The following is a 23,584-nucleotide window of genomic DNA, read 5'->3' as shown; positions in this document are numbered from 1 at the left end:
AAGATTGGCTGTCTGACAGAAGGGAGAGAGTTGGGATAAAAGATTCTTTTTCGGAATGACAGCTGGTGACAAGTGGTGTCCCACAGGGTTCAGTGTTGGGGCCACAGCTGTTTACCTGAGATAATAATGATCTGGACGAAGGGACTGAGGCATTCTGGCGAAGTTTGCCAATGATACGAAGTTAGGTGGACAGGCAGATAGTACTGAGGTGGTGGGGAGGCTGCAGAAAGATTTAGACAGTTTAGGACAGTAGTCCAGGAAACGGCTGATGAAATTCAATGTGAGCAAATGTGAGGTCTTGCACTTTGGAAAAAAGAATACAGGCGTGCACTATTTTCTGAATGGTGAGAAAATTCATAAAGTCCAAGTACAAAAGGATCTGGGAGTGCTAGTCCAGGATTGTTAAAGGTTAACTTGCAGGTTGAGTCTGTGATTAAGAAAGGGAACGTAATGTTGTCATTTATCTCAAGAGGGTTGGAATGTAAAACCAGCAATGTGCTTCTGAGTCTTTACAAAGCTCTGGTTAGGCCCCTTTAGAATACTGTGTCTAATTTTGGGCCCTACACCTCAAGAAGGATACACTGGCACAGGGGCATGTCCAGTGGAGATTCACACAGATGATCTCTGGAATGGTAGGCCTAATATACGATGAATGGCTGAGGATCCTGGGATTGTATTCATTAGCGTTTAGAAGTTTGATGGGGAGATCTAATAGAACCTTACAGGATGCTGGCAAGTTGTTTCCGTTCGGCAGGGAGACTAGGAACAATGGGCACAGTCTTAGAATTAGAGGAGGTCAATTTAGAACGGAAATGAGGAGACATTTCCTCAGCAAGAGAGTGATGGGCCTGTGGAATTCATTGCCATGGAGCGCAGTGGAGGCCAGGACATTAAATGTCTTCAAGGCAGAGATTGATAAATTCTTGATCTCGCAAGGAATTAAGGTTTGCTGGGAGAGTGTGGGTAAATGGAGTTGAAATTCCCATCAGCTACGATTAAATTGCAGAGTGGACTCGATGGGCCGAATGGGCTTACTTCCACTCTTATGGTCATATGACCTCTCAGTATTCTGTAAGTTTCAATCAGATCCTTTCTCATCCTTCTTACCTCCTTCAAATGCAGACCCAGGGTCCTCAACTACTCTTGATACAATAAACACTTTGTTCCTGGGATCATTCTTGTAAACCTCCTCTGGAATCCCTCCAATGCCAGCTCATCCTTCCTTAGATACAGGGCCCAAAACTGCTCACAATATTCTAAATGCAGTCTGAGTACAGCCTTGTACAGTCTCAGCAGGACATCGCAGCAGGTGTATTCTAGCCCTGTCGAAATGAATGCTAACATTACATTTGCCTTCCTAACTGCCAAGTGAAACTGCATTTTAATCCTAAGAGAATCCAGAACTATGACTCCCAAGTCTCTGTGCTTCAAATATTTGAAGTCTTTCCCCATTTAGAAAATAGTCTACATGTCTATTCTTCCTACCAAAGTACATACCCTCACAATTTGCCACATCGTATTCCATCTGCCATTTCTTTGTCCACTCTCCAAGCATGCCCAAGTCCTTCTGTAGTTTCCTCAACACTACCTGTCCCTCCACCTTTATTTGTCTCTCCCCGCTCCCTCTCTACTTTTTCTCCACTCTTTCTCCACCTCCCCTCTCCTCCTGTCTCCACCTTCTTTTTGTCAACCCCCCTCCCCCATTCAACCACCCTCTCTCTTTCATCTCTCTCCTTTCTTGTTCCTTTGCTCCCCCGCTCCAATCTGTCTATCGATCTCCATCTCCATGTCACCATCTCTCTATCTCTCTCAGTCTCTCTCTTCCCCACACTCTCTTCCTCTCACGGTCTCTCTCATGCAGTGTCATAAAATATGGAAACAGACTCTTTGGCCCAACTTGGTTTCCTAAATTGATCTAGTCCCATTTGCCCGCATTTGGCCCATATCCCTCTAAACCTTTTCGATCAGTGTACCTGTACAAATATCTTTTTTTTAGTGTTGTAATTGTACCTACCTGTACCACTTTAGATTAGATTAGATTAGATTACTTACAGTGTGGAAACAGGCCCTTCGGCCCAACAAGTCCACACCGCCCCGCCGAAGCGTAACCCACCCTTACCCCTACATCTACATCTACCGCTTACCTAACACTACGGGCAATTTAGCATGGCCAATTCACCTGACCTGCACATCTTTGGAGTGTGGGAGGAAACCGGAGCACCCGGAGGAAACCCACGCAGACACGGGGAGAACGTGCAAACTCCACACAGTCAGTCGCCTGAGGCGGGAATTGAACCCGGGTCTCTGGCGCTGTGAGACAGCAGTGCTAACCACTGTGCCACCGTGCCTCTGGCAGCTTGTTCCATATACACACCACCTTCTGTATGAAAAAGGTCTTCCTCTATTTTGGTGTTTTGGTCTAAACATCATGGCATAGACAGAGAACACAGCGGTTAACACCTTCAACATATTGTCTAGCTATCACCCATTGTTACAGCTAACCTGAGAATGCAACTTTTAAAAAGAAGGTTTTGTGATTTACACATGAAAGAAGTGAAACTATCATGGTATTCAAACAGATGAAAGACTCAACAGACAATCAAGGTATTTTTCAATGTATAATTTCAGTTACATCACACTGTAAATTTTTGCTATAAATTCTGTGTCTTAGGATTGAGTCCTCCACTATCACCCGATGAAGGAGCGACACTCCGAAAGCTAGTGTGTTTCCAATTAAACCTGTTGGACTATAATCTGGTGTTGTGTGATTTTTAACTTTGTACACCCCAGTCCAACACCAGCATCTCCAAATCATGGAAAGTTTAAGGGGGATACACGCAGCAAGTACTTCACACAGAGGGTGGTGGCGTTTGGAATGCGTTGCCAGCAGAGATGGTAGAGGCAGGCACGGTAGATTCATTTAAGATGCGTCGGGACAGATGCATGAGTAGGTGGGGAGCAGGGGATACAAATGCTTAGGAATTGGCTGACAGGTTTAGACAGTGCATTTGGATCAGCTCGGGCTTGGAGGGCCGAAAGGCCTGTTCCTGGGCTGTAAATTTTCTTTGTTCTTTGTTTAAATGGCTAGCTCTCCCTGGCTCCCATGTGATCTAACTTCACTAACTGATCTACCATGCAGAACCTTGTCAAAGACCTTCCTAAAGTCTGTGTAGATAACGTCTACTGCTCTGCTTTTATTTCTCTTCTTCGTCATCTCTTCAAAAAACTCAATCAAGTTGGAGATACATGATTTTTCACACACAAAGCCACACTGACAATACCTAATCAGTCCTTGCCTTTCCGAATGCACGTAAATCCTGACTCTCAGAGTCTCCTCCAACAACTTACCCACCACTGATACCAGGCTCACTGGTCTGTAGTTCCCTGGCTTTTCCTTATCCCCTTTCTCAAATAATAGCACCACGTTAGCTGCCCTCGTCTTCTGGCACCTCACCCGTGGCTGTTGGTGATATAAATATCTCTGCTAGGGGTCCAACAATTTCTTCCCTAGCTTCCCACGATGTCCTTGGATGCACTTGGTCAGGTTCCAAGGATTTATCCACCTTTATGCATTTTAAGACCTCCAGCATCTCCTCTTCTGTAATATAGACTCTTTTAAAGACATCACTATTTATTTCCTAGAGTACTCTACTTCCATGTCTTTCTCCATAGTAAATACTAACACAAAATATTAGTTTAGGGTCTCACCCATCTCCTGTGGTTCCACATAGTTAATCTTTAACTATGTGGAACCACAGTGGTTAGCACTGCTGCCTCACAGCGTCAGAGACCCGGGTTCAATTCCCGCCTCAGGCGACTGACTGTGTGGAGTTTGCACATTCTCCCCGTGTCTGCGTGGGTTTCCTCCGGGTGCTCCGGTTTCCTCCCACAATCCAAAAATGTGCAGGTTAGGTGAATTGGCCATGCTAAATTGCCCATAGTGTTAGGTGAAGGGGTAAATGTAGGAGTATGGGTCTGGGTGGTATACGCTTCAGCGGGTTGGTGTGGACTTGTTGGGCTGAAGGGCCTGTTTCCACACTGTAAGTAATCTAATCTAATTAACGGGCCCTATTCTCTCCCTAGTTACTCTTTTGCCTTCACGTACTTCTACAATCTCTTTAACCTTATCTGCCAAATCCATCCCATTTCCCATTTTTACCCTCTCGGTTTCGCTCAAGTTCACTCCCATACCCCCTCCACACTTCAAGGGATTCACTTGATCCGACCTGTCCATGTCTGACAATATGCCCCCTTCGTTTCCTTGACCACAGCCTCAATATTTTACCTCAGATCCTCATTGAATTCAGTTTTCACCATCTGTCATTTTGGAATTTAAACCCATGGCCCCCAGACATTAGTCTGGAGACCTGAATTACTAGATTATTAACATTAGCATCAGCATTATGTCACTGCCTCCCAAAATCCACTACTTTTAAATACCTAGGAAAATGATAAGAGCCAGAATACAGACATAGAGGTCCTGATAGTGCTCTTTGGGAGCCAACTGTCCATCCCTGGTCCCATGTTACTGCGGCTCCATAGATCACATCCCACTATTAACGGTGATTGAAACATAAATGTCCTCCCTGACCCATTCATGGCGGTTACGGCGGTTGCTGGCGGGCGGGAATTTCGGGAACTACAACTCCCAGAGGCCCCCGCGGCACCGTTCGACGCCTGCGCAGTGTCTGCGCCCTCTGATCCCGGATGTGTGAGGGGGACACGTTGAAGACCAGAGGAAGGAGCTGAGTAAGTCAGAGTGGGAGTGGGAGAGAGAGAATGTGATAGTGATAGAGAAAGAAAGAAGGAAGGACGGAAAGAAAGGAAGATAGAAAAAAAAAGATATGTGATAGAGAGAGTGTGTGAAATAGATAGAGAGTGTGAAATAGAAACAGACAGGTATCGCCATAGACAGACGGGGGAAGATGTAGAGAACGTGGCAGAAATTGACAGAAATACAGAGGAAGGTGGGGCGAGGGATAGGGATAGGGATAGGGATGGGGATGGGGATGGGGATGTCTGACAGAGGGAGTGCTGCACTATTTGAGAGGAATCTGTATCCCACCTGTCTGACGGGGGGCGGGGTGGGGTCTGGATCCCACCTGTCTGACGGGGGGGCGGGGTCTGGATTCCACCTGTCTGAGGAGGAGGGGTGGGGTCTGTATCCCACCTGTCTGACGGGGGGCGGGCTCTGTATCCCACCTGTCTGACGGGGGGCGGGGTCTGTATCCCACCTGTCTGACGGGGGGGCAGGGTCTGTATCCCACCTGTCTGACGGGGGGCGGGCTCTGTATCCCACCTGTCTGACGGGGGGCGGGGTCTGTATCCCACCTGTCTGACGGGGGGGCAGGGTCTGTATCCCACCTGTCTGACGGGGGGCGGGGTCTGTATCCCACCTGTCTGACGGGGGGCGGGGTCTGTATCCCACCTGTCTGACGGGGGGCGGGGTCTGTATCCCACCTGTCTGACGGGGGGCGGGCTCTGTATCCCACCTGTCTGACGGGGGGCGGGGTCTGTATCCCACCTGTCTGACGGGGGGGCAGGGTCTGTATCCCACCTGTCTGACGGGGGGCGGGCTCTGTATCCCACCTGTCTGAGGAGGAGGGGTGGGGTCTGGATCCCACCTGTCTGACGGGGGGGCAGGGTCTGGATCCCACCTGTCTGACGGGGGGTGGGGTCTGTATCCCACCTGTCTGACGGGGGGCGGGGTCTGGATCCCACCTGTCTGAGGAGGAGGGGTGGGGTCTGGATCCCACCTGTCTGAGGAGGAGGGGTGGGGTCTGGATCCCACCTGTCTGACGGGGGGGCGGGGTCTGTATCCCACCTGTCTGACGGGGGGGCGGGGTCTGGATCCCACCTGTCTGAGGAGGGGGGGGTGGGGTCTGTATCCCACCTGTCTGACGGGGGGGCGGGGTCTGTATCCCACCTCTCCAAGGAACGTGTATTTTGCCTGAGGTAGGGGTCTGTGTTTCACCTGTCGATGGGATTGTATCTTTTGTGAGGCCTTTATTAAAATCTTAGACATGCTGCACAGAAACAGACCCTTGGGTCCAAATTGTCCATGCCAACCAGATAGCCTAAATGAATCTCGTCCCATTTGCCAACATTTAGCCAATATCCCTCTAAACCCTTCTTATTCATATACTGATCCAGATGCCTTTGAAATGTTGTAATCGTTCCGGCGTCCATCATGTCTCCTGGCAGCTCATTCCATGCACTCACCACCCAAAAAAGATGCCCCTTGGATCCCTTTTAAATCTTTCCCCTCTCACCTTAAACCTATGCCCTCTAGTTTTGGACTTTCCTACGGAATAGACCTTGCTTATTCACCCTATCAATGCCCCTCAAGATTTAATGAACTACTATATGGTCACTCCTCAATCTTCTACACTCCAGGGAAAATAACCCAGTCTATTTAGCCTCTTCCTATAGCTCAAACTCTCCAACCCTGGCAACATCCTTGTAAATCTTTTCTGAACCCTGTCAAGTTTTACAAATTTCTGCCCTTTGGTATGAGTATGACTATTTTTTCCTGTTGGGGCTAGAAAATGGATGTGACTTGCTGTTCTGATTAACATTTATCCTCCAGCGAACAGCATGAAAATATATTCTGATTGTCACATTGCTGCATAGAGGTTGCCTGCCACTGTTCTGCCGCTTGTGTTACAATCTCAGGTGCTATTAACACCAGACAAATCCTGGCCTAATAGACCGTAGCTGTGTCTCTGCTGATTCTGGAGATTAGTTACTAAACACATGAATAAAGTAAAAGCATGAACAGTGTTACATTAGACATAAGGTTGAAAATATTTCATCACAAACACCAGAAAATTATCCAGGCTCTCATTATCTCTGCCACCCAACAAAATCTTGACAACACGAAAACCTGTGGAGTTCCTGCCTCAGGCAACTGTCTGTGTGGAGTTTGCACATTCGCTTCGTGTCTGCGTGGGTTTCTTCCGGGTGCTCCGGTTTCCTCCCACAGTTCAAAAGTGTGTAGGTTAGGTGAATTGGCCATGTTAAATCGCCCGTAGTGTTAGGTGAAGGGGTAAATGTAGGGGAATGGGTCTGGGTAGGTTGCTGTTCAGAGGGTCGGTGTGGACTTGTTGGGCCGAAGGGCCTGTTTCCACGCTGTAAGTAATCTAATCTAATCTAATCAGTTACCATGACCTCCAGACTGAGACTTCTGGTTCAGGCCAACACAGCTGCAACCAGTGAACTTCTGCACATTCGCAAAATGCTTTTACTTCAGCTGGTATCTCTTTCCCGTAAAGACCTAAAAAAACTTAAAAGTAAACTCACTGTTACCTTAACTTCAGGGCAAACACAAATTCCCTCAGCTTAATTCCCCGCAGTTTTGTGGGATTTCTCACTGGAGAGCTTAACAAGTCCTGCCTCCACAATCTGGCACAAACATATACACCGACTGTATGTATGTATATACACTGACTGACTCCCGTCTAGGTATCTGTGTCTCTCTCTGAAGAGCTGTAGCAGAGTTTTCTACCTTTTCTGAACATACTAAATTGTTAAACCCCGTCCCTTCTCAGGTTGTTAAAAATTTTTAAAGATGTAAAAATTATTAGACAATAGACAATAGATGCAGGAGTAGGCCATTCTGCCCTTCGAGCCTGCACCGCCATTCAATATGATCATGGTTGATCATTGCTAATCAGTATCCTGTTCCAGCCTTATCTCCATACCCCTTGACTCCACTATCTTTAAGAGCTCTATCCAATTCTTTCTTAAAAGAATCCAGAGACTGGGCCTCCACTGCCCTCTGGGGCAGAGCATTCCACACAGCCACCACTCTCTGGGTGAAGTAGTTTCTCCTCATCTCTGTCCTAAATGGTCTACCCCGTATTTTTAAGTTGTGTCCTCTGGTTCGGCACTCCCCCATCAACGGAAATATGTTTCCTCCTGCCAGAGTGTCCAGTCCTTTCATAATCCTATACGTTTCAATCAGATCCCCTCTCAGTCTTCTAAACTCAAGGGTATACAAGCCCAGTCGCTTCAGTCTTTCCGTGTAAGGCAATCCTGCCATTCCAGGAATTGACCTCGTGAACCTACGCTGCACTCCCTCAATAGCCAGAATGTCTTTCCTCAAATTTGGAGACCAGAACTGTACACAGTACTCCAGGTGTGGTCTCACCAGGGCCCTGTACAGCTGCAGAAGCACCTCTTTGCTTCTATACTCAATTCCTCTTGTTATGAAGGCCAGCATGCTATTAGCCTTCTTCACGACCTGCTGTACCTGCATGCTTGCCTTCATTGACTGGTGGACAAGAACACCCAGATCTCTCTGAACAGCCCCTTTACCTAATTTGATACCATTGAGGTAGTAATCTGCCTTCCTGTTCTTGCCACCAAAGTGGATAACCAGACATTTATCCACATTAAACTGCATCTGCCATGCATCTGCCCACTCACCTAACTTGTCCAGGTCACCCTGTAATCCCCTAACATCCTCATCACATTTCACCCTGCCACCTAGCTTTGTGTCATCAGCAAATTAAAAAGTTAAAAATGCATGTAAGGCCACCAACCATCCTGACACCAAACCCACAAGAATAACCTTTTTTATTTACAAAAAAAGATTAAAACCAGGTCACTTCCTTCTTAACACTAAATAACAATTAAAGTTATGCATTATTCCTGACACTAATTCAAAATATGACTAAACTTTGCCAGTAAAGGTACCTAGGGTGTGCTGAGGTGTTATAGCAATGCACTGTCCTGGGTGATGAATGTGTTCTAAGTGCAACTGAGATCAGGCCGTCTGTTTCTGAAATTACAGAAATGGCAGATGGCGAAAGGATGGGAATGAAAAGCAAGAGGATCCTGGTGACCGGAGGCTCAGGTTTGGTTGGTAAAGCCATTGAGCAGCTGGTGACAGAGGGCGAAGGACAAGCAGACGAGGAGTGGATCTTCCTGTCTTCAAAGGATGCAGATTTAACGTGAGTGCATGTCACAGGGCGTGCTGATGATATCAGTTTGTACTCATTCATTTTCTTATCCCTACAATGTGGAAGCAGGCCATTTGGTCCATCAGGTCCACACCAACCCTCTGAAGAGCATCCCACACAGACCCACCCTTCTGTTCCTGCAACCTAGCATTTCCCATGGCTATTCCACCTAGCCTGCATGTCTTTAGATTCTTCTTTGTTCCCCTCCCACCAGCTCTTTATATTACCTCTCACCATTTCATTTCTCCCTACTGGAGGACAGTTCATGCTTAGGCAGCCTTTCAAATTAATTTAGGGGATGTGAGCATTAGGGACATCACTACCATCTGGAAGGACAAGGGCAGCAGATACATGGGAACACCAGCACCTTCAAGATCCCCTTTAAGCCACTCACCGTCCTGACTTGGAAATATATCGCTGTTCCTTCAGTGTCACTGGAACAAAATACCTCCTTAACTACACTAAATGGACTACAGTGGTTCAAGAAGGCAGCTCTTGAGAGCAACTGGCAGTAAATGCTGAGCGCAGCCAGTGATGCCCATGTCCTATGAAGAAAATCTAGGAATGGTGGGATTCATTCTAGAAATGTAAAGTCTTTTGTCTTTCCCTCAGAAATGCTGCAGAAACCAGTGCATTGTTTGCTAAATACCAGCCCACACACGTCATTCACCTGGCAGCCATGGTGGGTGGACTCTTCCGGAACATGAAATACAACCTGGATTTCTGGGTGAGTGGCAGTTTGTTCCAGCACTGTGTCTGACCAATGTCGTCGGGAGTGTGAGAGGAACATACAATCCCCTGGGCATGATTATTTTTTGGCTCCAGCTGTTAAGAAGGATGTGAAAGCTTCAGAGAAGTTACCTGGGAAAACTGGAGAGGCGGAGGCTGTTCCCCTTGGCCTCAAGAGAAGGCTAAGGAGAGATTTAATAGAGGTGTTTAAAATTAGAAGAGGTTTGATAGAAACCATTTCACTTTATTGACACTAACTAGGTAGATAAGTTTTAGTATCATTGGCAAAAAGAGTAGACACAATATGGTTTCTTTGGGATTGTTTTTTCGGCATTGAATGGTATCCATGTGTAGTTTTGTCCAGTGACAGACTTTTGACTAGTTTTTCAACCAGGACCAATAGTGTGTTTATTCAGGAGTATTCAGCACAGCAACAACATCTTGGTTGGGTGAATGGCTGCAATACTGTAGGAACATCCTTCCTATGAATGAGAAAACATCTCTCTCTGTCTCTGTCTCATTGTCTCTCTCTCTCTCTCTTTCTCTCTCTCTCCCTCTCTCTCTCTCTCTCTCTCTCTGTCTCTGTCTCTCTCTCTCTCTCTTTTTCTGTCTCTCTCCCCCTCCCCCTCCACCCAAGATCCCTTCTTGAAAGCAAAAAGGGAAAAGCACCTTCAGTGACACTGAAAATGCAAGGAGTTTAGAGACAGTTGGATCAGGATACCGTTGGAGGGAGATGTGAGTGTTCAGACAGGCAGATCAGGATACAGTCAGAGGAAGAGGCAGGGTTCAGATACAGTCAGATTAGGATACAGTTGGCAGGAGAGGCAGGTGTTCACAGGCAGTTCAGGGGTACGGTTGGAGGGAGAGGCAGGGAGCTCAGAGACAGTCGCATCAGGATACAGTCGGACGGAGATGCGGAGTTCGGATACAATTGGTGGGAGAGCTGGGTTTACAGACAGTCGTTTCAAGATACAGTCAGACAGAGAGAGACGGGGAGATCATGTGGTTGTTGACTGTTACCTGCCACTGATTTTTCCATTTTTTTTTCCCAGAGGAACAATGTTCACATGAACGACAATGTGCTGCATTCTGCTCACCTGCACGGAGTTACAAAGGTCGTCTCCTGCCTCTCGACCTGCATCTTCCCAGACAAGACCAGCTATCCTATTGATGAAACAATGGTGAGACCCCTTCTCCCCACCCCCCCACCCCGCCACACTCCTCCAGCCTCCTCCATCCTCCACCTTACCCACCCACCCACCCACCCCTTCGAATGTCATGCCTGGGATAAAAGGCTCACAGATAAATATCAGTGGACAGTGTGAAAAATAAAGGCTCGTGGTGTAACATAGAAACATGGAATACAGGAGCAGGAGTAGGCCATTTGGCCCTTCGAGCCTGCTCCGCCATTCAGTCTGATCATGGCTGATTGCCCGAAACGTTGATTTTGCTGCTCCTCGGATGCTGCCTGAACTGCTGTGCTCTTCCAGCACCACTAATCCAACCAATTCAATAGCCTATTCCTACTTTTCCCCTGTATCCTTAGATCTCTTTAGCCCCACGTACTATATCCAACTCCTTCTTGAAATTATACAATGTTTTTACTTTACCCACCTTCTGTGGCAGAGAAGTCTGCAGGCTCACCATTCTCTGGGTGAAGAAATTTATCTTCATCTCAGTTCTAAATGATTTATACCATGTCCTCAGGCAGTAGCCCCTGGATCAAGACGCCTCCATTTAATGGGTGCATCCTTCCTGTCTCTCTACTGTCTAGTTCTGTGTTGAGGGTAGCGTTGGCATGGATTTGCGGGCCATTGTCATGTTAGTAACAAATGGTGTGCTAACAGTGCTGGAGCCTGAACGTTTTACAATTTGTGTAGGTGACTTAGGTGAAGGGACTGAATTTGCCAAATTTGCTGATGATCGAAAGTTAGAAAGCAGGTGCAAAGAGAATGTAAGGAGACTGCATGTGATATTGATAGGTTCAGTGACTGGGCAGAGCTCTGAGGTGCAGAGGGATCTGGGTGTCCCAGGGAATGAATCCCAAAAGGTTAGTCTGCAGAGGCTGCAAGTAGTCAGGAAATTTATTGAAACATAGTTTGTCATGAGGGGAATTGAATACAAGAGTAAGGAGTTAATGTGTCGGTTATACAGGGCACTGTTGAGACCAGTGTGGAATACTGTGTACAGGACAGGTCACCACTTGTGGAAGCATGTTAATGCATTGGAAGCATTCTAGACAAGGTTTACCAGGCTAATGCCTCAAACGAGCAAGTTGTCTGATGAGGAAAGGCTGGACAGGTTAGTCCTGTCTCCTCCGGAGTTTAGAGGAGTGAGAAGTAACTTGGTTAAAATACAAGGTTTTGATGTGGCGGAGATGTTTTGAAGGAGAATCTAGAACTGGGGATCACTGTTTAAAGCATTGCCCACTGAAGGCAGCTGAGGTGATTCAGAAGGTCACGTGAGCTGATGGACATGTGGAGTAATCAGATCAGCGGTGATCCTGTTGAGTTCTGGAGCAGGCTCAGGGTCTGAGAGGCTACTACCCCTCATTCATACATCGGTACCTGCCGTGATCCAGCTGAAAGGTGTTCTGTATGGTTCCAAAATGCCCATCTAACACTTGTCTAGTTGTGGATTCATCTCAAATTGAATATAACCTCTTGCTACCTCCAACTAGAGATTGAATCCAATATTTATTTCCCAGCCACAGATTCCCCCCGGGCTTTTAAGTACAAGACTGCAGTTACATAGACCCAGGTAGAGATTAGATTACTTACTTATAGTGTGGAAACAGGCCCTTTAGCCCAACAAGTCCACACCAACCCGCCGAAGTGCAACCAACCCAGACCCATTCCTCTACATTTATCACTTCACCTAACACTACGAGCAATTTAGCATGGCCAATTCACCTGACCTGCACGTTTTTGGACTGTGGGAGGAAACCGGAGCAAACCCACGCAGACACTGGGAGAATGTGCAAACTCCACACAGACTGTTGCCTGAGGCGGGAATTGAACCCGGGTCTCTGGCGTTGTGAGGCAGCAGTGCTAACCACTGTGCCACCGTGCCGCCCACTGAAGGCAGCTGAGGAAGCAGGTTCTGATGGGATATTGTGGGTTCAGAGGTGTTTTTACAGCATTCCGATGATTCATGCATATGTTAAAGGTCTGAAGAAAGTCCCCTGGATGGTCCCAGCTGGAGATGACCCCACTGCGTGAGGTCACAGTGATCTGCTGACAGCAATCAATCCAGACAAGAGCAGATAGAGACTCCAGGAAAGTAGACAAAAGGATAGACAGGGAACCTTTTCCAGTTCTGTAATTGTGCAAACAAAATTGGAGCAGTTGGCTGTTTGGCCCATCGAACCTGCTCTGCTATTAAACATGATTATGGCTGATCTCCTCAACTCCAACCTCCTACACGATTCTTGGATCTCTCTAATTCATTTAGTAACAGGAAACTTATCCTTTTCATTCTTAAATTTACTTAGCGACCAAACATCCACATCTGTCAGAGTTGGGAATTCCAGAGGTTCTTTGAGTGAAGGAATTTCTCAGGTAAACTGAGCAATGAAGAAGGCTTTTGGCACACTGGCCTTCATCATTCAGAGTATTCAGTATAGAAGTTATGTTGAAGTTGTACAGGATGTTGGTTAGGCTGCACTTGGAGTATTGTGTTCAGTTTTGATCACTGTTATAGAAAGGATGTTATTAAACTGGACAGAGTGCAGAAGAAATTAACAAGGATGTTGCCAGAACTCAATGGTCTGAGTTTTCGGGAGGGATTGTACAAGTTAGGACTTTTTCTTTAGAGCATAGGAAACTGAGGGGGGGTGCTTTGTAGAGGTTTTAGATTAGATCAGGTTGAGGTTCCCTACAGTATGGAAACAGGCCCTTTGGCCCAACTAATCCACACCGACCCTCCGAAGAGTAACCCCCCCACCCCACCCCACTCCCCCACCCCCCCACCCCAAACTGCCAGCCTTTTAGGGTTTTATGGGGTTAGTGTGGATGGGCATTTTGGTCGGCGTGGACCAGTTTGGGCCAAAGGTCCTGTATCCATGCTGTAGGACTCGTTGACTCCTCATCTCAATCTGAAATAGCTGTCTCCTTTATCCTAAGGCCATGATAGCTGAGTTCCAGCTATACAAATCCTCTGGTTGTCTATCCTGTCAGGAACTTGGATGATAATCTCAGATAAAGAGCCATAGTGATGTACTGCACAGAAACAGACCCTTCAGTCCAACTCATCAATGCTGACCAGATATCCTAAATTAATCTAGTCCCATTTGCCAGCATTAGGCCCATATCCCTCTAACCTCTTCCTACTCATAGATCCATCCAGATGCCTTTTAAATGTTGTACTGGCCTCCTCCACTTCCTCTGGCAGCTCATTCCATACACACACCATCCTCTGCATAAAAAACGTGCTCCTTAGATCCCTTTTATATCTTTCCCCTCTCACCTTTTTAAACCTATTCCCGGCGGGGTGGGGGAGTGGGGGGGAATAACGTTGTCTATTTACCCTATCTATGCCCCTCATGATTTTATAAATCTCTAAAAGGGTCACCCCTCAGCCTCCGACGCTCCAGGGAGAATAGCCCTAGTCTTTTGCTTGGAGGGCCGAAGGGCCTGTTCCTGTGCTGTAATATTCTTTGTTCTTATTCAGCCTCTCCCTATGTCTCAAACCCTGGCAACATCCTTGTAAATATTTTGTGAAGTCTTTCAAGTTTCACAACATCCTTCCAAGAGCAGGGAGACCCAGAATTGTCCACAGTATTCCAATAGTGACGTAAGCAATGTTAGTCAATCTCTCCCCCTAGGGCTGTCCTCATACTGAGGGAACAGTTGACTTTCCTGAGTTGGAGGTTTATGGACTCGGACTGTGTACCATGTTCTGGGTAGCCCTGATGTGGGCTACTGGAGTTTTTGATGAAGGACTGAAGGTGATAGCTGGGAATGAGAGCTCCCTGGAGAGGAGCAGCTGTTTGCCCTAACAGGACATGCCATCACTCCAAAAAAAAAGGCCATTCAGTCCATCCAACCAGCTGCAGTGATGTCCCAGCAATTGGCCGATATAATCAAACAGCACGTTCCTTTGTCGTTTGTAATTGACTGAGTGTTAACTGTGAAGGGCTAACGAAGGGCTTACACCAGAAACGTCAACTCTCCTCCTCAGATGCGGCCTGACCTGCTGTGCTTTTCCAGCACCACACCCTCAACTCTGATCTCCAGCATCTGCAGTCCTTACTTTCTCCTGAGTGGGGATTATACTGAACCAGCCAAAATAAAGCGTCCATAGTTAGATTCTTGATTGGGCAACAGTTGGTCCACGTTCCCAAGTACTCTGGGTCTGGTAACAGCCAATTTAAGATCAGTCAAGCTCTGACCTTGGCACATGGAGTGTTTGCTTGAAGCGAATACGTTCATATGGAGGGACCAGTTGTCTCTGAACAAAAGGAATACATTTAAGTCCATTCCTTTTCTGTTTCTTTCAGATTATTAAGGAGCTGAAAAAGTCTCATATCCCCATTGCTTTCTCCATGGCAGTGCCTTAGCCAATAGGAGTCAACTGAGCAACCCTTTTTTCCAGTGGTGTAAACTGTTAAGATTATGTAAAAGATGGTATTCTTGCAGTTATCCTGATAGTCAGAGGGTTTTTACTGCACAGAAATAGGCCGTTATATCCATCATCAAACATCCAGTTATACTAGTCCATTTCCCAGCACTTGGCGCGTAGCCTTGTACACTGTGGTGTCTCAAGTGCTGATCAAAATGGTTCTTAAATGTCTTCAGGGCTCCTGGCTCTGCCAGCCTTTTAGACATTTCTTTTTGAGTGCAAGATGTTAAGATTAGATAAATGGTCCTGGCCAACAAAGGTCAAGTCCCGTTAAACCAAGTGACTGTTTAATAGACATGTTGAAAATCACGAAGGATTTTGATAGAGTCACGAAGGAGAGGCTATTTCAGTGCCCGGAGGACCAGTGACCAGAGGGGATATAATTATAGGCATTGGCACGAGAGACAGTGAGGAGCTGGGAAAAGATTCTGCACGATGATGTTTTGGAATGCTCTGCCTCAAAAAGAGATGGAAGGGGGTATGAATAATAAATATCCAATGGAGAAAGAGCAGTTTTGGCAGTTGCAGGGTGATGGTGTTACCTGGATAGTCCTTTCAAAGGCCAGTCCCAGACTCGATGGGTTGAAGGGCCTGCATCTGGGTCATCAAGTGAGATTCTGTCATTCTAATCTGGCTCTTGGCTGTGTTCAAAGCCACATTTGGGTATGAGCTGGTGGCCGGTCACTGTTCTAGTTACCAGTAATGCAGTCTTAAGCTAGCTGACATCCAGTTACAGAGCGAATCCTGCTGAAACTACCATCTGGGATTTGGAGTTGACTGGACAGTATAAATTTAATAAAACTCTCTCTCTCTCCCTCGTAGATCCACAATGGGCCCCCACACCATTCAAACTTTGGATATTCATATGCAAAGCGAATGATTGATGTGCAGAACCGGCAAGTATCTGAAATGGAGTCTGTCCTCCAATTTGTATGTTTTTCACCCGTTTCTCTGCCTTGTTGCACAGATGCTGTTGACCCAGCAGGGCTGGGGTTGCCTTATCTCGGGTGTGGTTAGCCACTGACCCTGCTCTTTTTCTGTCGCAGTGCCTACTCTGAGCAACATGAGCGTATGTTCACATCCGTGATCCCCACTAACGTATTCGGAAAGTATGACAATTTTAATATCGAGGACGGTCACGTTCTGCCTGGACTGATTCACAAGACGTACCTGGCACAGAGTTGAGTCTCTGATTATTTGTTAGTTTTCTTTGTTAGATTTTAACACGTTCCTCCGTAAGGCCTGTTTCTTGTGATCTCCTGAAACCATTTTTAATCAGACTTGGAATGCTTTAAGTGACAACAAGCCATCTGAATATTGTACAGTTATATAGCACTGAAACAGACCTTTTCAGTCCAACCAGTCCATAACAGCCATAATCCCAAAATAAACTAGTCCCACCTGTCTGCTCCTGGCCCATATCCAAACCTTTTCTATTCATTTACTTATCCAAATGTCTGTTAAATGTTGTAACTGTACACACATCCGTCACTTCCTCTGGAAGTTCATTGCACGCACTCTGTGTAAAATGTTGCCCCTCATGTCTTTTTCAAATCTTTCTATAATTAGGATTTTGGGTAGTTTTGGTGAAAGAGGTGGGTTTTAAGAGCATTTGAGGAAGAAGGTACATATATACCCAGAGGCCTAACCTCTGGAGACAGAAGGAGCTTGTCCAGGCATTGCCCTTTTGAAATGACCAATGCCCCCATGAGGAACAATAGTTACCTCATGGCAATGCCTCGGCCATTCAGAGTTGACTTGCCAACTAATCATCAGCCTCTGATATTTGGCATTCTTGCATCTGTCCTGACAAGTGAAGAGTAAAAGGTTTCGACACCATGTCATTTTGTTGTGGGTTACCCCATTAGGAGCAAGGGGGAAACCCTCCTCTGAACATCTACTGTCAAGGTCCCTGTGCATCTCATTTCAATTTAATCACCAATTCCTTAAACTCCAGTGAGTTTTTAAAAATTCATTAATGGGATGAAAACATCGCTGGTTAAGCCAGCATTTATTACCCATCCTTAATTACCCAAAGGGCAGTTAAGTGGTGAACCACATTGCTGTGGACCTGGAGTCACACGTAGGTCAGAATGGCAGTTTCTTTCCCTGAAGGGTATTAGTGAACCAGATGGATTTTTGTTCCTTTAACAATTGATTCACGGTCATCATTAAACTGTTAATTCCAGATTTTTATCTACCGTGGCAGGATTCGAACCCTGGTCCCCAGAACATTACCTGGGTCTCTGGAATAACAGCGCAGTGGTAATACCACTACGCTGTTGCCTCCCCCTGGCAACCTACTCAACCTCCAATCATAAGACACTCACTGTCCCCACCATCAACATCCCAGAAATTGGCTGATTGGCTCTTCTCTGAGTGGCTTCCAATAAAACTGAGTCCCTCTGAGTATTGTGGGGCTAGGGCTGGACCAGGTTACAAAAGTGCGGAGATGAGTGTGAAAGGTGAGTCTGCTCCCTGTTTGACCAGGAGGCACCGCAGACCTAAGAGTTGACGTGCCAACAAATTAACAGCTTCTGATATTTGACATTCTTGCATCTGTCCTTATTAGATTACTTACTTACAGTGTGGAAACAGGCCTTTGGCCCAATACGTCCACGCCGACCCGCCAAAGCGCAACCCATCCAGACCCATTCCCCTACATTTACCCCTTCACTTAACACTTAGCATGGCCAATCCACCTAACCTGCATATTTTTGGACTGTGGGAGGAAACCGGAGCACCCGGAGGAAACCCACGCAGACACGGGGAGAACGTGCAAACTCCACACAGAAAGTCGCCTGAGGCGGGAATTGAACCCGGGTCTCTGGCGCTATGAGGCAGCAGTGCTAACCACTGTGCCACCGTGCCGTCCTGACAAGTGAAGAGCAAAAGCTTATGACACCATGTCACTTTCGGCCACTATCTTAGAGACGTTTAGGGAGGGGCCAAGGCAGCTGAAGGTGTGGAGGTTAGTGAAGTTACTGACCTCTTGTTGGTTCCTTCCTGCAGGAAATGGCACAGCGCTGGAGGTGTGGGGATCAGGCAAACCCAAGAGGCAGTTTATATACTCTTTGGTAGGTTGTCGTGCACAGCTGATCCTCTGAACAGATCCAGCAGGGGAACCATGGAGAGAGCTGGAACCCAGCTACTGGTTAACTAGGCCTCTCATGTCCATCTCCAGCCCAGGCTGCTGACTGGTTACCTTCAGGTAGCAGCTGGGCTGGACCTTTCATCTTCCTCCCTGCCCCTTCCTGACCATCAGAGCTAGGAGCAAGAGTAGGCCATTCATACCCTCAAGCCCGCTCTGCCATTTAATACGATCATGGCTGGCCTCAACTCCACTTTCCCTCCTGCTGTCCTTAAGCCTTCAACACATTACTAATTAAAATTCTGTCACCTCCTTCCGTTTACTCAGAGTCCCAGCATCTGGCACCGTCTGGGCAAGTGAGTTCCACAGAGAAATGGATGAAAATACTTGCGGAAAGTTCCTCACCAAGCCCAGAAACTGGATCCATAGATCACAGGAATCTTCTGTATCTCTGTCCCCATCCACAACAGGTGCAGTAGGAGGAGATTACCACAAAAGAAAAACTCAGCAACTTGATGCTGAGTTGTGTGGAGGTGCCCCTCTCTGAGGGGAGGAGATCAATTGCAGAGTGGGGTGTGATTGAATCAGTCTTTGTCTGCTCACTGGGATTGATGGGTCCCTCTAAGGGTCTAAATTGACACCTCATCTGCCTGGTCTTCTCTCCTGACCGGGAAGCAGTGGGGTCACGGATGTCCCCATCCCATCACCTGGGTGTCCTGAGTACATGGCACATACATAAACAGAGAACTGCATTAAAACAGGACAGGGTAATTGAGCTTCATGAATCAATTTGATAACCAATGACTGCATATTCCAGGATTTGGCCCGTCTCTTCCTCTGGGTTTTGAGAGAGTATGAAGAGATTCAGCCCATCATTCTGTCAGGTATGAATGATTTGTTTGTATGATTGAGCTTCTGTCAACTATTAGTCAGGGGTGCCATTCAAATGCAGATTTCTGTCTGGGGAAGATCAGACAGGTCGAGCCTGTATCCATTGCAGCTTAGAAAAGTGAGCACTTTACTCTGTAACCCCATGGCACTCCTGTCCTGGGAGTGTTTGATGGGACAGTGTGTATCGAGCTTTACTCTGTAACCCCATGCTGTTCCTGTCCTGGGAGCATTTGATGGGACAGTGTAGAGGGAGCTTTACTCTGTAACCCCATGCAGTCCCTGTTCTGGGAGTGTTTAATGGGAGTGTAGTGGGACCTTTACTCTATCTAACCTCATGCTGTTCCTGTGCTGGGAGTATTTGATGGGACATTATAGAGGGAATTTTATGCTGTATCTAGCCCTGCACTGCCCCTGTCCTCAGTGTGTTTGCTGGGGACATTGTAGAGGAAGCTTTATCTTAAATCTACCCCCATGCTGTCCTGGAAGTATTTAATGGGGTACTGTTGAGTGAGCTTTACTTTCAGTTTGAAAGAGTAGAGAAAGATTTATTTTCCATTTACTTTTAGCTTAAAAGAGTTGAGGAAGTTTTACTTTGCATCTAACCCCATGCTGTACCTGTCCTGAGAGTATTTGATGGGGACAGCTTGGAGGGAATTTTACTCTGTATCTGACTCTGTGCTGAACTTGCCATGGGAGTACTTAATGGGGCAATTTTGTAAAAACTGGAAACTGTGTCCTTCTGATTCTGTTGGGGACCATCTCTAAGGTTCTCGTCCTGCTGCAGGGGGAGTTTGTGAAGAGGTTGCTTTTGGCTGAGAAGCAGGGTTTTGGATAGTGTTTCTGAGCCCCGTTTTGCTGTGTTTCTGTCTGCAGTGGGTGAGGAAGATGAAGTGTCCATAAAAGAGGCAGCGGAGAGCATCGTGACAGCGATGGGCTTCAAGGGGGAAGTCACTGTATCCTTCACATGAACACCAGCCTGTAATGTATTACATCCACTGGGAGCATCCCAGGTCCAGGAACCTCCTCATTGAATTAGTGTGGCCAGTGATACAACCCAACCAGCCATGAGCTCTGGGTGGGTGGGTAGTGGTATGTGTGTTGTGACTGTGCATGTGGGTGTGTCTATGGTGTGCATTATTGGGTGTGGGTGTGGGTATGTGTCAGAGATTGCCCAGCGCTCCCCCCCCACCACCTCACTATTAACCAACTGATACATTGACCCTTGCTGTACCACAGCTACAATCCATCAACTAGGAAATAAAGAGGGCGGTACAGTGGCTTGGTGGTTAGCACTGCTGCCTCGCAGCGCCAGGGACCTGTGTTCGATTCCCAAATTGGCGACCGTCTGTGTGGAGTTTGCACGTTCTCCCCATGTCTGTGTGGGTTTCCTCCCACAATCCAAGAAATGGACGGTTCAGATGAATTGGCTATCCTAAATTGCCCATAGTGTTGGGGCATTAGTCAGGGGTAAATATAGGGTAGGGGAATGGGTCCAGGTGGGTTACTCTTTGGAGGGTCAGTGTGGACTTGTTAGGCGAAAGGGCCTGTTTCGATACTGTAGTTAATCTAATCTAAAGACTTCATTGGTTGATTGGATGGACCTTGTGTGTCAGTCAAATAACCTGTTCTGCCCCAGCCCTAATTCCAAAGTTTTTATGTTTGGACAGAAAGCAACTTTGTTTTGAGCCTTTGGTTGTTTCTACAGACATTATTGATGGCAACTACTCTTTTTCATGTATGTTTAAAGATTCACACAGCACAGAACCAAATCCCTCAGTAAGACTTGTCCAAGCCGACCAGGATTCCCAAACAGTAGAACATAGAAATTTACAGCACAGTACAGGCCCTTTGGCTCCCGATGTTGTGTCGAGGATTAATCCTAATCTAAAATAAAATAACCGAACCTACGCTGCCGTCAATTCACTGCTGTCCATGTGCATGTCCAGCAATCGTTTAAATGTCCCTAATGACTGCTTCCATCACCACCGCTGGCAACATATTCCATGCATTCACAACTCTCTGCATAAAGAACCTACCTCTGATGTCCCCTCTATACCTTCTTCCTAACTCCTTAAAACTATGACCCCTCATGGGAGTCAATCGTGCCCTGGGGAAATGTCTCTGGCCATCGACTCTATCCTTGCCTCTCATTACCTTGTACACCTTGATCAGGTCACCTCTCTTCTTCCTTCTCTCCAGAGAGAAAGATCTGGAAAGAGAGAGGTCAGTCAACCTCTCCTTGTAAGACAAGCCCTCCAGTCCAGGCAGCATCCTGGTAAACCACCTTTGCACCCACTCTAAAGCCTCCACATCTTTCCTATAATAGGGTGACCAGAGCTGGACACAATATTCCAAGTGTGGTCTCAGCAGGGTTTTGTAGAGCTGCAGCAAAACCTCGCAGCTCTTAAACTTGATTCCCCCGTTATTGAAAGCCAAAACACCAAATGCTTTCTTAACAACCCTATCCACTTGGGTAGCAACTTTGAGAGGGATCTATGCACTTGAACACCAAGATCCTGCTGTTCCTCCATACTGCCAAGAATCCTGTCTGTAATCCTATATTCAGCATTCAAGTTTGACCTTCCAAAATGCATCACTTCGCATTTATCCAGGTTGAACTCCATCTGCCATTTCTCAGCCCAGCTCTGCATCCTATCTATGTTGCGCTGCAGCCTACAATAGCCCTCAATATTATCAATGACATCTCCAACCTTTGTGCCATCAGCAAACTTACTAACCCACCCCTCAACCTCCTCGTCAAAGTCATTTATAAAAACTGCACAGCAGCGGCCCATGAACAGAGCCCTATGGGACGCCACTCACTACTGCCCTCCAGGCAGAATACTTCCCGTCTACAACCACTCTTTGTCTTCTGTCAGCCAACCAATTCTGAATCCAGATAGCCAAATCTCCCTGTATCCCATACCTCCTGACTTTATGAATGAGCCTACCATGGGGAACCTTATCAAATGCCTTGCTAAAGTCCACGTAACACCACATCAACTGCTCGATCTTTGTCGACCTGTGTCGTCACCTCTGCAAAGAACTCAATGAGGTTTGTGAGGCATGACCTGCCCCTCACAAAGCCATGCTGACTGCCTTTAATCACGCTATATTTTTCCAAATAGTCATAAATCCTATCCCTCAGAATTCTTTCCAAAACTTTGTTGACCACAGACGTGAGACTGACTGGTCTGTAATTGCCAAGGATTTCCCTATTGCCCTTCTTGAAAAGAGGAACAATTCACCTCCCCCCAATCCTCCGGTGTGACTCCTGTGGAGGATGAGGTAACAACGATCTTCACCACTGGCTGAGCAACCTCCTTTCTCACTTCCCAGAGCAACCTAGAATAAATCTGGTCTGGCCCTGGGGACTTATCAATCTTAATGTTTGCCAAAATTTCCTGCACACCAACTTCATCAATCTCGATCTGCTTAAGCCTGTTTCCCAGCTCCTCAAAGTTCTCCTTCACAACAAGGTCCCTTTCCTTAGTGAAAACCGAAACAAAATTCTCATTTAGGGCTTCACCTATCTGCTCAGACCACAAGTTCCCTATGCTACACCTGACTGGCCCTACCTTATCCCTGATCATGCTCTTATTCCTCACGTATGAGTAAAATGCCTTTGGGTTCTCCCTAATATTTCTGCCAAGACTTTTTTGTGCCCCTTCCTGGCTCTCCTAAGTCCATTTTTGAGCTCCTTCCTAGCAAGCCTTTAAAGCCTGTAATCCTCTCAAGCTGTGCTTGCTTGCTTCCTCCACCTTATGTAAGTTGCCTTCTTCCTTTTCACGAGAAGCTCCTCTGTTCTCATCATCCAAGGCTCCTTAATCTTACACCTTTTTGTCTGTCTCAGAGGAACGAATTTGTGCATCACTCGCATTAACTGCTCCTTAAACATTCTCCACATTTCTGTTGTGCCCTTTCTGTAGAACAATTGCTCCCAAACTGTACTTCCCAACTCCTGTCTGATAGCATAATAATTTCATTTTCCCCGATTAAATATTTCCCATGATAACTACTACTTTCCCTCTCCATGGCTGTGGTAACTGTGAGGCGGTTTTGGTCACCATCACCAAAGTGTTCTCCCACCGTGAGATCTGACACCTGTCCTGTCTTGTTGCTGAGCACCAAATCCAAACTGGCCTCTCCCCTCGTTGGTCTGTCTACATACTGAGTAAGGAAACCCTCCTGAATACACCTGACAAAAACAGCTCCCGGATGATCCGCAGTTCATCCAGCTCCAGTTCTAGTTCCCTAACTCTGTTTTCGAGGAGCTGGCGTTGGG

At 46.8% G+C, this 23,584-nt stretch overlaps 2 protein-coding genes across 3 annotated transcripts in view; one reads left to right on the top strand and one right to left on the bottom strand.

Moving 5' to 3' along the window:
- The window catches only part of bmb (brambleberry), a 105,876-nt gene that overhangs the window by 33,508 nt on the left and 48,784 nt on the right, over positions 1 to 23,584 (bottom strand). The window lies entirely within an intron of this gene.
- The window catches only part of LOC140480870 (GDP-L-fucose synthase-like), a 33,186-nt gene that overhangs the window by 4,320 nt on the left and 5,282 nt on the right, over positions 1 to 23,584 (top strand). The window contains exons 1-9 of one of the 2 annotated variants that reach the window (XM_072576407.1): positions 4,692 to 4,749; positions 8,798 to 8,957; positions 9,579 to 9,693; positions 10,748 to 10,876; positions 16,140 to 16,213; positions 16,364 to 16,497; positions 18,330 to 18,394; positions 19,226 to 19,292; positions 20,173 to 20,252. In XM_072576407.1, the coding sequence (XP_072432508.1) occupies positions 8,800 to 8,957; positions 9,579 to 9,693; positions 10,748 to 10,876; positions 16,140 to 16,213; positions 16,364 to 16,497; positions 18,330 to 18,394; positions 19,226 to 19,292; positions 20,173 to 20,252 (822 nt within the window). In that variant the 5' untranslated portion in view covers positions 4,692 to 4,749; positions 8,798 to 8,799. Of the gene's footprint in view, positions 1 to 4,691; positions 4,750 to 8,797; positions 8,958 to 9,578; positions 9,694 to 10,747; positions 10,877 to 16,139; positions 16,214 to 16,363; positions 16,498 to 18,329; positions 18,395 to 19,225; positions 19,293 to 20,172; positions 20,253 to 23,584 lie in introns of those variants that run through there. The other variant, XM_072576406.1, reaches the window with a different exon arrangement.

This window comes from Chiloscyllium punctatum, chromosome 8 (genome assembly GCF_047496795.1).
Source record: "Chiloscyllium punctatum isolate Juve2018m chromosome 8, sChiPun1.3, whole genome shotgun sequence".
NCBI classification, from domain to species: Eukaryota; Metazoa; Chordata; class Chondrichthyes; order Orectolobiformes; family Hemiscylliidae; genus Chiloscyllium; species Chiloscyllium punctatum.
The sequence above is the reverse complement of the archived record's forward strand: the minus strand, read 5'-3'. Positions and strand labels throughout refer to the sequence as shown.